The following is a 15,032-nucleotide window of genomic DNA, read 5'->3' on the forward strand; positions in this document are numbered from 1 at the left end:
TTCTTCCTCCATTTTTGCTACGGTACTGCCATTCTCATGGTGATGAAACTTTGAAGAGTTTTCTTCAAGTCCTCTTTGAAGATTTATTAACTCCAAATCCCCTGCATCGTTTCTAGATATCTTCCCAGATTTCCTCTCCTTATACCCCAATTTGGAATTACAATGTCATAAACCTAGATCACTGTGGCAATCTCTTAATAGATTCTTGTCATAAACCTAGATCACTGTGGCAATCTCTTAATAGATTCTCCCAAGTTTGTTTCCTTTCTGTACTCCATGCCTCAAACTTTCATCTTTCCTAAGAAACGCTTGGATCTTAGAATGACCCTCTAAGTAGCATGGAGCTACTGAATTTTAGGCAGATTAAAAGCAGCTTGCAAATTATTTGTATTTTACCACTGACAGATGATTTTAACATACAATATAAGCCTTAACAATAATCCCCATTCCACAGATGAAGAAGCCGAGGCTCAGAGAAATAACCTGTACATCTTTCCATGCATACAGGTATTTGACTGAAGATTTGGACGTGACTCTCTCCTCACTCAATATTCTGAAGTTCCATAATTAGACCTTTGGTGGCCCTCGAAAATTTTCCCAGCACAAACTCCTGTGTTATTGGAATACTCTAGTACTGCAGGCAACTGCTTTACCCCTCACCAGTATGCCTTTATGTTTTTCTACTTATAGTCCATTAATTCTCCCCAAGAGCCTAGAACAGCTTATCAGCTCAACTCCCCTGACCCCACCTCCAGTTCCCCATTTCACTGACATTTTCCCAACCCACTGCCCTTCAAGATTCAGTTTACTTTCGAATATATCCTCTAGCTATAAACTCTTCTTAAATTTTAATAGTTTTTATTTATTTATAGAATGATTGTTTCCAAAACAAACCAGTGCTCTTTGAAGGAAAGCAGAATCAACAACATAAGAGTCATACACCAAACACTATTAACCACAACCAGGCAAAGGGAAGGATTATTTTAGGGATTTAAAAGTCTAGCAGAAGAGGGTAAATTAATTTGTGTTGTATATACACGGCAATTCAGGCTGTGTTCTTATTACTTCCAGGGAATTCTCGTGATTTACAGTTTACAAAACATTTTCAGAAATGTCTGATTCCCTTAGAAACTGGGAGTTAGGCCAGGGAGATACCATCTATCAGAAAGGAAAGCACCATGGCTAAAAGTTAAGCAGCTGGCTTATACCCCAGGCCCAGGAAGCAGAGTCAGGACAGGCAGACATATTGCGTATTTTCAAATTTTTACCACGTGCAAAACACAGCCTTAGGCTAGGGAAGCTAGGAGACGAAAAAGGATATGCTGTGGTTTCTATCCTTTAAAAAAGGTCTTTTTTTTTTTTTTTTTTAAAGTTCAGTTTTACTGGGGTATAACAAACAAATAAAATTCTAAGGCACTTAAAGTATACGTCGTGGTGATCTGATACACTCTAACACTGTGAAAGGATTCTCCCACCTCGTTAACTAACCCCTCTATAAGCAAACCTGTTTACAGTTTCTGCCCTTGAGAAGCTTACAATTTAGGAGGGGATAGATTCATTTATTCATTTAGGAGTTAAGCCCTTAACTGTGATATCTCAGGGGACTAGATAGATAAACGAGACAAACGTCCTGTCCCAGAATGACATACTTATGCAAATATCACAGATGCTGTACAGAATTAAGTACATTACACGGCACAATAAAGCACAAAATTGAGACTTGTCAATTCTATCCGAATAGGAATGAGTACAAAAGGGTTTATAGAGAAAATGACTTCGAGTGGAGATTTTAAAGAGGAATGGGCATTCTCCAGGCAAGCAAGATGCAGAATGGAATTTGTGGCTGAAGGAATATCTGTAGAGAAAGGCAGAAGAGCTCTGAGGAAATGCTTACCAGGTAGAGATGGGATGGTAACTGGCCAGTCAGCTCAGCTGGTTAGCTGCTGCTGCTCAGCCGCTTCAGTCGTGTCCAACTATGTGCGACCCTATGGACTATAGCCCGCCAGACTCCTTTGTCCACGGGATTCTCCAGGCCAGAATACTGGAGTGGGTTGTCATGCTCTCCTCCAGGGGATCTTCCTGACCCAGGGATCAAACTCAGGTCTCCTGCATTGCAGGCAGATTCTTTACCATCTGAGCCACCAGGGAAGCCCCATTGGTTAGAGTGTGGTGCTAACATCACCAGGGTCACTGGTTTAATCCTCATAGGCCAAGCTGTCTAGCTTTTAAATTGAGTTAAATTTATCCTGCCTGATGGAAGTATTTTTGAACACTGACAATACTGTATATGCATTTTTTATACAAAGCAGAGAAAATAAGTACTATAATTAGGGCTTCCTGGGTAGCTCAAATAGTAAAGAATCTGCCTGCAATGCAGGAGACCTGGGTTACATCCCTGGGTCAGGACAATCCCTTGGAGGAGGGCATGGCAACCCATTCCAGTATCCTTGCCTGGAGAAAACATGGACAGAGGAGCCTGGTGGGCCCCAGTCCATGGGGTCCCAAAGAGTGGGACACGCCTGAGTGACTAACACTTTCATTTTCACATAATTAGAGGTACAAATAGTGTGTAAAGGAGAATGATGAAATTCCTTTGAAATAAGAGTCTTCCTTCTATAAGAGTTTTTTAAATTTTAGACTACCTTTTAATAGATAGTAGGTATTTTCCCTTCCATGCATTGGAGAAGGAAATGGCAACCCACTCCAGTGTTCTTGCCTGGAGAATCCCAGGGACGGGGGAGGCTGGTGGGCTGCCGTCTATGGGGTCGCACAGAGTCGGACACGACTGAAGAGACTTAGCATAGCATAAGGTCTCCTACTTGTCAACTACGTATCCACACCACTGCCACTCATTACTAGTCCCAGTAACTACTATTTTTAATTCCACATGAATCCTTTCACAGTTTATTATGCCTTTTCTTTTTTTTTCTGTAGTTATAGGACATTACATTATATAACTGTTCCATAATTCATTTAACCAGCTCCCTTACAGTGGACATTTAATTTGTTTTTCATTTTCTGCCAGTCCCAACAAAGCTACATGAAGTCCCCGGCCAAGCGTGCATGCATTTAGAATTGTGAGGCCCAACCGCTCTCATTAAGGGGTTCTTACTCTTTCAATGTTTTTATTCTTTAGAGTGGGAGCCCTTTTAGGGCAGGGTATTATCTTTTTCATCTTTCCTTCCCTGGCCCTAACTAGAACGTGCTGAGTACACGCATTAATTCCCACATGAAGGCACAGTTGGAAAGGAATGGAGGTCATGTCCCTTGAAAAGGAAGCATTAATGATTGTTCATAAGCTGTAATCAGCTCCTCTCATCCACTTCCCAGAAACGACAGCAGAGACGACAAGGGAAAGGCTGGGTCCAGACCTCTCACCATACCCGAGAGCCGGGGTCACATTCAGCACGTGTTTCAGAGAAAGCTTCCTGTTTGTTGTTCAGCTGCAGCCCCGGGGACTGCAGCCCACCACGGTCCTCCGTCCATGGAATTCCCCAGGCAGGAATACTGCAGTCTGCGGCCATTGCCTTCTCCAGGGGATCTTCACCATCCAGGGATCCAACCGTGTCTCCAGCATTGCAGGTGGATTCTTTACCTCTGAGCCACCAGGGAAGGCTATTTCTTACTAAATTTTTGAGCTCTGAACTGTTCATCTTACCACTTTGTCTTTTTTTGAACATGAAAGAATACTTACAACGGTCTGGTTTGTAATTTAAAAATCTAATGAAAATAGCAGTGTTGCCATGAAAAGACATGAAGGAGCCTCAAATGTGTGTTATTAAGTGAAAGAAACCCGTCTGGAAAGGTTACATACTTAATGATCCCAACTGTGTGACATTCTGGAGAAGGCCAAACTAGGGAAACAGCACAATGACCAGTGGTTCCCACAGGGGGTCACGGATATGGAGAATAGTCAGAGCACAGAATAATTTCAGGGCAGTGAAAATACTCTGTATAATGTAACAGTGGTGGATACGTGTTGTACATTTGTCCGTTCCCACAGAATATGAAAGAGGAGAGTGAAAAATCTGGCTTAAAATTCAATAGTCAAAAAACTAAGATCATGGTGTCTGTTCCATCACTTCATGGCAAATAGACGGGGAAACAATGGAAACAGTGACAGACTTTATTTTCTTGGGCTCCAAAATCACTGCAGATGGTGACTGTAGCCCTGAAATTAGAAGACACTTGCTCCTTGGGAGAAAAGCTATGATTAACCTAGACAGTATATAAAAAGCAGAGACATTACTTTCTCAACAAAAGTCCATATAACCAAAGCTATGGTTTTACCGATAGTCATGTATGGATGTGAGAATTGGACCATAAAGAAGGCTGCGCACTGAAGAATTGATGCTTCTGAACTGTGGTGCTGGAGAAGACTCTTGAGAGTCCCTGGGACTATAAGGAGATCAAACCAGTCAATCCTAAAGAAAATCAGTCCTGAATATTCATTGGAAGGACTGATGCTGAAGCTGAAGCTCCAATATTTTGGCCACCTGATTTGCAGCACTGACTCATTAGAAAAGACCCTGATGGTTGGAAAGATTGAAAGCGGGAGGACAAGGGGACGACAGAGGGCAAGATGGTTGGATGGCATCACTGACTCAATGGACATGAATTTGAGTAAGCTCTGGGAGGTGGTGAAGGACAGGGAGGCCTGGCGTGCTGCAGTCCAAGGGGTCGAAAAGAGTTGGACATGACTTCGCAAATGAACAACAATATAGAATGTATAAGTCCAATGTAAACTCTGGACTCGATTATGATGTATCGAGCATAGGTTCACAGATTACAAAATTGCACCTTTCTAGTGGAGGACACTGATAACGGGGAGGCTATGCATGTGTGGAAGCAGGGGTTATATAAAAAATCTCTGTACTTTCTCCTAAATTTTGCTGTGAACCTATAGTTGCTCTAAAAAAAAAATTAATTAAAAATTAGCAGTGTTAATTCTTCTGAAGATGATTTTATGGCCCTTTCACATTATTATTTTGGTTCAAGTTACTGTAAATAACTTTTTTAAAAAGTCACTTTTTAGAAATTTTCTGTGTGCAGTACCAGTGATACAGGCTATGTGAACTGGCTTCCTCTCCTATTCCCGGGAAGGACTGAGTCATGGAGCGGCCTAAAACAGAGGGTCCTAGTGACTGGTTCAGCTGACTGTTAGTCAGGGTGAGATCTTGGAGCAGGTGAGTATTTCTGACCACACTCACTTGCACAATCATAAATGCCAGGATTTTTCAAAGCTTTTTGGACAATCTTCATATTTGTCTCTTCCAAAATGACCTGAAACCTCCTGTGTTCCTGGTAAGTGGTTCCAAAACAATTCGTTGGTGTCAGGATACTTTTCTTTTAAAGACTAGAGAAATTTAAAAGACTAAAGGTGAATTTAATCTTTGCCAAATTAGCTTTCCTTTACCGAAAGTGCCTGCTTTGACTCGGTACTATCCCGACACTGCTTTCCCTGCCCTTCTTGACCGTCATGTGTATGGTGAATATTACGTTCAAAAGTAACAGAAATCTAAAGTCCTTAACTTCTGTCCCGAGAGTGTCCATGATTTCTCTCCGCGTGTTTTAAACCAGCTGGGAAAGTGGCTGGGTTTCTCTCGGTAAACTCACAGATGCAACAGCTGAGCTGCTTTTCACAAGTGCCTTATTTCCCAACATCCTGTAAGTGAGAGAGTCATTTCCTAGGCAGGTTGATAAGGAGTCTAGGGGTCCCCAAGGAGAGAGGGGTCTGGAATTCTCAAGGAGGAAGAAAGGACAAACTTTTTTTCCTTCTCTACATTCCTTAGGATTATGTAACAATAATGTATCCTGCCTAAGGACAGTCTTTGGATTAAACCTTCTGTTATCTTAAAATGTAAATTATAGGAGTAGGTCTGATGAGGTCTTTACAACCTCCAGACATTCTTTGGATTCATTGGAAAGTATGTAACTTCTTTGTTAACACTAGCAAGCGGGTATTCTTTCTGCCCCCTTCTGATGCCTATGTCAGAAGCTTTCTCTGTCTCCTTTATACTTTAATAAAACTTTATTACACAAAAACTCTGAGCCATCAAGCCTCGTCTCTGGCCCCAGATTGAATTCTTCTCCTCCGGGGGCCAAGAATCCCGGTGTCTTCGCATGAATCAACAACAACCTTTCATAAGGTAAACAGGCAAGGCAGACCTTATTATTTTCTATATCAAAATGGAGCTGAGAGCAGCATCGACCTATTCATGGATCTTCCATTCATGCTCAGGAGGCAGACATTTTAGTGGAAAAAGTATAATAGCTGCAGACGTCTGCATACCTCACCCTTGGTGAGGTGGTTAGATTGGTCATAGCCACGCCAAGCCTCAGAGTCCTCAACTGAAGACATGAAACCTTTATTTAGATTTATTTTCTCAGCAGTCATTATAACCTGCAGTTTGAGGGCATATTTGATATTCACAAGAGTCTCCAAAAAGATTGGAAACAGATTCAAACACAGTTGTGAAATGAATGGCTGAAAAAGAAATGTAACTGGGAGAAAGGAAAGGTAGAAACCATGAGATATCATGAAAATAATGAACGGTGTACGTAGGAAGGTTTCTTATTCGGGGCTCAGGATGACTTCAGCTGGTCCATGACTCCTTGATATTACATGGAAAATTCCATATGTGTGCACCTGTGTGTATTTTTCTAAGAAATTCACTCTTCAGGGCTTCAAGAGTCTGAAACCTTTCCTTCTCCCCCAAATTGAAGCTGAGGGTGATTTCTCTCTGAATTCTTTAGTGAGCAGGCTTAAACCTTGCTTTGTATCATGAAGACATTTATGTATGGTTTGTGTTTAAATTTGCATTCCTCAACTCATTTAAAAGCCTGCTGCAAACTACTGAATTCATTCAAATGGTTTCTCTCGGAAGCATTCATTCTGCCTTGTGCTCATTAATTTTTTCCTACCTCAATTTATGCTTATTTTCTATATGTGATTAACATTCTCCAGGCACCAAACTCCAAACTAGATATGCTGAAATGATTTAGGATTTGGAATTAAATTGCAATTATTTGTAGCCAACAGAATTAGTTATCATCTACAAGATTTGTCTAGCCATTTCCATCTCTAATGAAAAGAGAGGAGCTCCCTTAACTTAGGCAGTTCTGCCTTAATCCTGTTTGGCTTTACCCTCAGCCCTACCTGAGAAGCGTACAAAGTCATCTTGTTTTTTTGTCTTGTTTTCACTTTCTAATACTCTTCCTGGCAATTTATTACTTTCTTGTTTTTTCTAGAATGATCTGGACATTTTAAAGCACCCTATTATTAACATGATAATGATTTTATAAACATGTTTCAAAGTTATAAATGTAGCCGTATTTAATAATAAAGTGAAAGTGAAGTCGCTCAGTCGCGTCCGACTCTTTGCAACCCCATCCATGGACTATTGCCCATCAGGCTCCTCCATCCATGGAATTTTCCAGGCAAGAGCACTGGAGTGGGTTGCCATTTCCTTCTCCAGGGGATCTTCCTGACCCAGGGATTGAACCCGGGTCTCCAACATTGCAGGCAGAGGCTCTACTGTCAGAGCCACCAGGGAAGCCCCTTTAATAATAAAAATACTATATTATAGATGTGAGATCTTTGGTAAGGCTTTGAAAACATTATAGCTTAATTTCCAGAGAGGAAGGGGAAGTTGGGAGGTACTGGTCAAAGGGTATGCAGTGTTGGTTACACAAGACAAATAAGTCCTAGAGATCTGCTGTAGAGCACAGAGCCATAGTCCTCACACACATGCACACACAACAACAGAGGGCAGGAGAAGACTTTTAGAGGTGCCAGATGGGCTTATGGCACAGACTGTGGTGATTTCCCAGGTGTACACTTATCCCTAAACTCATCCAGTTGTATACATTAAATATGTACAGCTTTTGTATGTCAATCATATCTCAGTAAAATGGTTAAAAAAAAAAAAGAAAAGATAATTGGCTTTGTAGAGTCCTAAAGGAAATCAACCTTGAATGCTCACTGGAAGGACTGATGCTGAAGCTGAAGCTCCGATACTTTGACCACCTCATGCGAAGAGCTGATTAATTGGAAGAAAAAGACCCTGATGCTGGGAAAGATTGAAGGCAGGAGAAGGGGATGACAGATGGCTGGATGGCATCACTGACTCAATGGACATGAGTTCGAGCGAACTCTGGGAAGTGCTGAAGAACAGGGAAGCCTGGAGTGCTGCAGTCCATGGGGTCGCAAAGAGTCGGACACATCTTAGCGACTAGAGAACAAGAGTGCTTCATAGCTCTTCACACATTCTCCTGTGCGTTGCCTTATTTATTTCTCCAAACCACTCAGCAGAGCAGGCGGCATTACCACCCAGTTTTACAAAGAAGGAATCAGGCTCGGAGGTTTTGAGCCTCAGGTCTGACCCTCTGTAGAGGTCAAAGTCAGGGCTTTTGAATCCAGGGTGGCCTCACCACAGGCCTGTCTCTTGATTTTTTTTCTTAAGCTCCAGTGAAGACAAATCTCAAATACACATGCCCTCATATTAATAGACACAGAGAAAGCGGATAGAATAAAATTCTCTATACCAAGGTTTGGGGGTGGGGGAAGGAGGGGGGAATTAAGGCTGTAGATCCCTGGACAGTTTGGTGACACCCTTCTGCAAATATTTATAAATACGTAGAATGAAAATATATAGAATTACCAAGAAAACAAAATATATCAAAATATAGTTACGAAGATATTGTAAAATGTGACAAGGTGCTTCTTTATTAAGACAGTAAATATCAAGGCTGAGTCCAGTATCTAGCATTCTTTGAAACAGTGAAAGCATAAAAGGTATTTCAAGGCATCTGCAAGAACAGTAAGAGGATATGAAAACACTGGATTACTATTCAAAGTGCTAACCAGCTGTGATTTGTTGCCTGTCTTCATAATGAAAGGAAACGCTAAATTTCACTTAGAGACTATCGAAAATATAGATGCAATTTATTCCTCCCTAGTCAAAATTCAGGAGCCCTGATGTCTGCATCTTGGGCTGAAGACACCGCCCTGGACTCTAGGCCAGGGGGACGCAGCCCCTGGCCGCGCTTCCTTCCAGCGGGCGGCGTCAGCCCCTTTTTTCCCCACTCGAGTATTCTTGCCTGGAGAATCCCATGGACAGAGGAGCCTGGCGGGCTATAGTCTATGGGGTCGCAGAGAGTCGGACACGACTGAAGCGACTTACACAAGAGCGGCGCTTACCTTCCAGGTTCTCACACTGGACCAGGTTGACGTAGTCCCGCCGGGTCAGGAGGCCGGCCTTGCAGCCGCGCACCAGGCCCTCCAGGTAGCCATGGTCGGCGTTGAAGTTCAGCTCTGCGCTCTCGAGCATCGCGGGAAAGACCGCCCGAGGCTGCAGGGGCGCTCGGGTCCCGAGGGGCGCGCGGGTCCGGAGGGGCGCGCGGGTCCGGAAGGGCGCGCAGGTCTGCAGGGGCGCTCCAGTCTGGAGGGGCGCGCGGGTCTGCAGGGGCACGCGGTTCTCCCGAGTGGTCAGGCGGCGATCTCTCAGCTGATAGTCACGCTGCGGTGACCGGTTTCCTCCGCTTTCAAAGGCTTTCCGTACAGCCGGCCCAGCCCTGTTTTTCCATCCACAATGGATCAGCCAGATAACCCGAGGGGGACCCGGGAGCAAAGCCCTGCAGGGGGAGCGGGGTCGTGGGAGGGACGGAGGGTCAGAGGCCGGGTCCCCGCCCCGCTCTGCTATTGCAGCCTTGCTACACCTGAATGTTGTGCAAACAGTGCTTCCCCATCCGAGCTTCTGTGCTTTCAGTTGTAAATTACATTCCTCTTAAACGTATTGAGGGCTACTAAGAAGAGAGGGGTTTAACACACACACACCCCACACACCTTATGTGAATAGATCCAATGTGAGCAGGCGGTTTGGAGAACCCTGAGAAGCTCATTTGGCAGCACGGTGTTTGTAAAACAAAACTCTAGTAATGCCTTGGGCTTAGCCGCTCAAGTCGTGTCCGACTCTGCGACCCATGGACTGTAGCCCGCCAGGCTCCTCTGTCCTTGGGATTCTCCAGGCAAGAACATTGGAGCGGGTTGCCATGCCCTCCTCCAGAGGCTCTTCCCGACCCAGGATTCGAACCCAGGTGTCCCGCATTGCGGGCTGATTCTTTACCGTCTGAGCCCTCCGCAGGGAAGCCCCAGTAATGGCTTAGCCTACTCCAAGTCTCCTAGCTGCTTCCCTCTCGGCCAGGTCCTGGGGCAGAGACCAGAAGGCAGTCCAGGGAGCAGGCACACAGCGCTGTGATTCTATAATAATAAGCCACTTTGCAAACTCTGAGTCTTTAGGAGGTGCTCTTCATTCTTTTTCCCTTCTAGATCTCAGGATTTACTCAGAGGAGTATCTGGACTGACTCTATTCCTGAGGTCAGGCCTGTCCTGCTCTTTACTGTAGCCCCTCCAGGCTCCTCTGTCCAGGGAATTTTCCAGGCAAGAATGCTGGCTGGGTTGCCATTTCCCACTCCAGGGGATGTGGCCCTACTCCTGGGGCTTCCCTGGCACCTCAGTCAGTAAAGAATCCGCCTGCAATGCAGGAGACCTGGGTTCAATCCCTGGGTGTGGAAGCTCCCCTGGAGAAGGGAATGGCTACCCACTCCAGGATTCTTGCCTGGAGAAGCCCATGGACAGAAGAGCCTGGAGGGCTACAGTCCATGGGGTCACAAGAATTGGACCTGACTTAGCAACTTCACCACCACCGCCTCTCCAGGGGATGTTACCCACCCAGGGCTCCAACCCAGTATCTCACATCTCCCGCATTGGCAGGCGGATTCCTTACCACTGCGCTGCCTGGGAAGCCATAGTGTTGGTGTGGTGGTGCTGGTTTAGTGGCTAAGTTCTCTTGGACTCTTTGTGACCCCAGGGATCAAACACACATAAGCCATAGTATTATTACCAAATCACAAATAAGGGACCGACTCTCAGAAGTTGGGAGGCAGCTCAGAATGCACAGCATAATTAAGCCAGGGTGTAACTGTTGTTTCCTGCTCCCAAAAGGAACGCTGATTCTCCCTTATACCTAGCTCAAACATTGTGCCAAGTATCCTGAACATGATTTTACACATGTTGCATTTCACTGTCATATGTATTATGTCAAATTCTTAACTGAAGTTAAAGTGTCAGAAAATCTCCAGTATTTCTAAGTCTTTCTCAGTATTTCTAAGACTGCGTGCCATGGAGCAGGGCAGCTGTCTTGGGTTCCCTTCCCCTGATGCCCTCCGGCCTCTTCCCAATCAAAGTCTTTTCTTTTGTCAGTACGTGTGTCTCCTTGGACAGTGTATTTCTCAGTGTCACACAAGAGCCCACTCGGGCTCTGAGAGGGGTCCCCCTTCCGGTAACAGTTACATTGTGAATTGGAAAAAATTTGAAGAAATAGTCTTTCAGTGTTCAAAACCATTGACTACTTCTTTTTTTCAACAAAGAAGCCAGTCACGTTACATATGCCTTCACTGTTTCATTTTTGTCCTACTCGTTAATGTAAGTAAAAATACCAGCCAACCACCCTGAAACTACACTCGTTTGTCACTTGCAACCAAATGCTGGCAACAGAAACTAGAGCTGAACAAAAACCAATGAAAGCATACTGTGAAAATCAATAGGCTAAATGGAATTTATATGAAAAAACATTATTGCTATTTGTAATTTGGGTGATACACATCCATTATATCATAAAATTTAGGATAAACATATGTACCTATTTTGGAGGGAGAGCCAGTTTTTAAGCATGTACAGCACAACACAAAATCTTCATAGTTTTGCTGCTAACTAGCCCTTAATGGGAGCAGGCAATGGCACCCCACTCCAGTACTCTTGCCTGGAAAATCCCATGGATGAAGGAGCCCGGTAGGCTGCAGTCCATGGGGTTGCACAGAGTCAGACACAACTGAGCGACTTCACTTTTACTTTTCACTTTCATGCATTGGAGAAGGAAATGGCAACCCACTCCAGTGTTCTTGCCTGGAGAATCCCAGGGGTCGGGGAGCCTGGTGGGCTGCTGTCTATGGGGTCGCACAGAGTTGGACACGACTGAAGTGACTTAGCAGCAGCCCTTAATGTCTTGCTCCCAAAAGGAATGCTGGTTCGGACACAACTGAGCGACTGAACTGAACTGAACTGAGCCCTTAATGTCAACACACTCAAAAAAGAATGGATTTTGTGTGTGTGAAAACTTGTTTCTTATATTTTATATTCATAAGCAGATGAGTTCCAATGTTTCTTTAAAATTATATACATCTACTTTCTCTACTTTTATGAAATTGGCGGATGAGGTAAGCAAAGTATTTCCCTTTTTCTTGAATGAGCAAACATGTCTTATTCTTGCTAAAGATGCTTGTAAAAAAAATGAGATCAAACTCATAGGATATGAGAGGAAACCCAGAACAGTGACAATAATCTAGAGCTTCTTTTTATATGGGTCCTTCTAGCGGAAACATAATAAATTCACTTCAGTGTTTAAACTACCAATGATGTTCAGGAAAGCGGGCTTCGGCGTGTGACAGAGCCTGAGTTTCAGTGACTTCTCTTCTCCAAGTGCCAGGGCTTTCATGTGTAAAATGAGGATAATAGCACCTCGGTTTGTTGTAAATATTAAGTGAGATACAATCCTATATATACTTAGCAAGTGTGGGTATATGTGCTAAGAAGCAATTGCAGCGGCTTCTCCTCTTCCTCTCGTCACTGTAAAACACTGTGATTTCAGTTCACCAACTAGACTGCATTCCTGGAAGCCAGGATCAGTATCTTATTCATCTTTCTGTCTCTCAAGTGCCTAGTCGCATGCCTTGAGGAAAGCAGATACTCGATAGCTGTCCACTGGATAAAATTATGCTTAACAGAATCTTTAGCTCCATGTGTCTCTAGGAAACCTTATATTTGGCAATTGTATTTGAAGAATGAAGGTATTTTGTGGTTTTCTAGCATGCTATACATCTGTGTATATGTGTATGTATGCCTACCTATATAGAATATATAGGACTTCTTACAACTTTCTGATAATTTTAAGAGCTCCCAAGAGTCATTAGTTTTGCAGCCATTAGAAGGTCAACTTATTCTATAAAGAATGGAGTTATTTTTTAGAGGGATGCAATGTCTATTCTCCAAAGCATAAAATGGTTGTCTTTTTTTTAGATGTAGCAGGATCTCAAGAGGACAGGGAGGAAGCAAAGAAGATCTAGACGCCTTCCCACAGGCCTGGATATTGCCATTCAGTTGACCAAAGCAAGCCAGGGCTAAACTCTGAGGTAGCTGTGGACAGCCGCACCCGCCCCCAGACAGTCCCTCAGAGTGTCTTCAAAGTGTTGTGTAGGATTCACCCTGGGGTGGGCCCGGGGTGCCATCCTTAATGACAAAGTCAAAGGCCAAGTCAAAGCTATCAGCACTTAAAACAAACAGTCTCCGTTGCAACTGTTCACCTCTGCCTTTGCAGCATTCCTAGATCACACAAACAAATGAACTTGACTGTTTTCCAGTAAAACTTCACCAAACACATGTGGTGAGCCAGATTTGGCCTCTGGATCACTGTTGCTGGGTCTGCTCTATAGCATCACCCATCTCCTCCCTTCCCTGACTGACTGTCAAGGAAACCCAAGATACCCTATGTCTTGTCCATAAATATGTCAGTATCTCTAAAAGACAAAATCCTTTAGTGATAATATTTTTTTTTTCTTATTTTTTTTTTTTTTTTCTTTTCAACCTTGTCTGAAACTAGCCCACGTGCTGTACAGCACACACCACGAGCACAGTTTCAGTACTACTATTCCTCCTTTTATGACCACCAAGACCAGGGTTTAGATCCGATGGGAAAGGGAACTGGAGGGTTAGTGATAATATAATATTATGTGAATGTTTGTGTTAGTCACTCAGCTGTGTCCAACTTTTTGTGATACCATGAACTGTATGTAGCCCATCAAGCTCCTCTGTCCATGGAATTTTTCAGACAAGAAGACTGGAGTGGGTAACCATTTGCTTCTCCTTGGGATCTTCCCAAACAAGGGATCAAACCTGGGTCTCCAGCATTGTAGTTGGAGTCTTTACCATCTGAGCCACCAGGGAAGTCCACTGATGTATACACTATATTATATCTTAATGACCTGGATAACCACAGTGGTGTGGTTACTCACCTAGAACTTAATATCCTGGAGTGTGAAGTCAAGTGGGGCTTAGGAGGAATTACTATAAAAAAAGCTAGTGGAGGTGATGGAATTTCAGCTGAGCTATTTCAAATCCTAAAAGATGATGCCGTTAAAGTGCTACACTCAATATGCCAGCAAATTTGGAAAACTCAGCAATGGCCACAGGACTGGAAAAGGTCAGTTTTCATTCCAGTCCCAAAGAAAGGCACTTCCAAAGAATGTTTAAACTATTGCATAACAGCACTCATTTCACATGCCAGCAAGGTAATGCTCAAAATCCTTCAAGCTAGACTTCAATAGTATGTGAACCAAGAACTTCCAGATGTACAACTTGGATTTAGAAAAGGCAGAGGAATCAGAGATCAAATGGCCAACATCAGTTGCATCATAAAAAAGCAAGGGAATTCCAGAGAAACATCTACTTCTGCTTCACTGACCATGCTAAGGCCTCTGAATTGTGTGGATTACAACAAACTGTTGAAAATGCTTAAAGAGATGGGAATACCAGACCACCTTACCTGTCTCTTGTATGCAGGTCAAGAAGCAACAGTTAGAACCGGACATGGAACCATGGACTGGTTCAAATTTGGAAAGAAGTACGTCAAGACCGTATATTGTCACCCTGCTTATTTAATTTCTATACAGAGTACATCATGAGAAATGCAAGGCTGGATGAAGCCCAAGCTGAAATCAAGATTGCCAGGAGAAATAGCAATAACCTCAGATACACAGATGATACCACTCTAACTGCAGAAAGTGAAGAGGAACTAAAGAGCCTCTAAATGAAGGTGAAAGAGGAGAGTGAAAAAGCTGGCTTTAAAACTCAACATTCAAAAAGCTAAGATCATGGCATCTGGTCCCATCACTTCATGGCAAATAGATGGGGCAACAAT

At 43.6% G+C, this 15,032-nt stretch overlaps 1 protein-coding gene and 1 non-coding gene across 2 annotated transcripts in view; both read right to left on the reverse strand.

Annotated features, from left to right (window-relative positions):
* ATP6V0D2 (ATPase H+ transporting V0 subunit d2) overlaps positions 1-9,725 on the reverse strand; it is a 56,346-nt gene extending 46,621 nt beyond the window's left edge. Inside the window, exon 1 of the mRNA XM_019974131.2 lies at positions 9,203-9,725. Within this exon, the coding sequence (XP_019829690.1) occupies positions 9,203-9,332 (130 nt within the window). The 5' untranslated portion in view covers positions 9,333-9,725. The remainder of the gene's footprint in view (positions 1-9,202) is intronic.
* Positions 9,726-13,699: 3,974 nt separating this feature from the next.
* Positions 13,700-13,825, reverse strand: LOC139187064 (small nucleolar RNA SNORA61). The gene has a single exon (XR_011570761.1). It is a non-coding gene; the product is annotated as a small nucleolar RNA SNORA61 (small nucleolar RNA).
* Positions 13,826-15,032: the final 1,207 nt, after the last annotated feature.

The sequence above is a fragment of the Bos indicus genome, chromosome 14 (assembly GCF_029378745.1).
Source record: "Bos indicus isolate NIAB-ARS_2022 breed Sahiwal x Tharparkar chromosome 14, NIAB-ARS_B.indTharparkar_mat_pri_1.0, whole genome shotgun sequence".
NCBI classification, from domain to species: Eukaryota; Metazoa; Chordata; class Mammalia; order Artiodactyla; family Bovidae; genus Bos; species Bos indicus.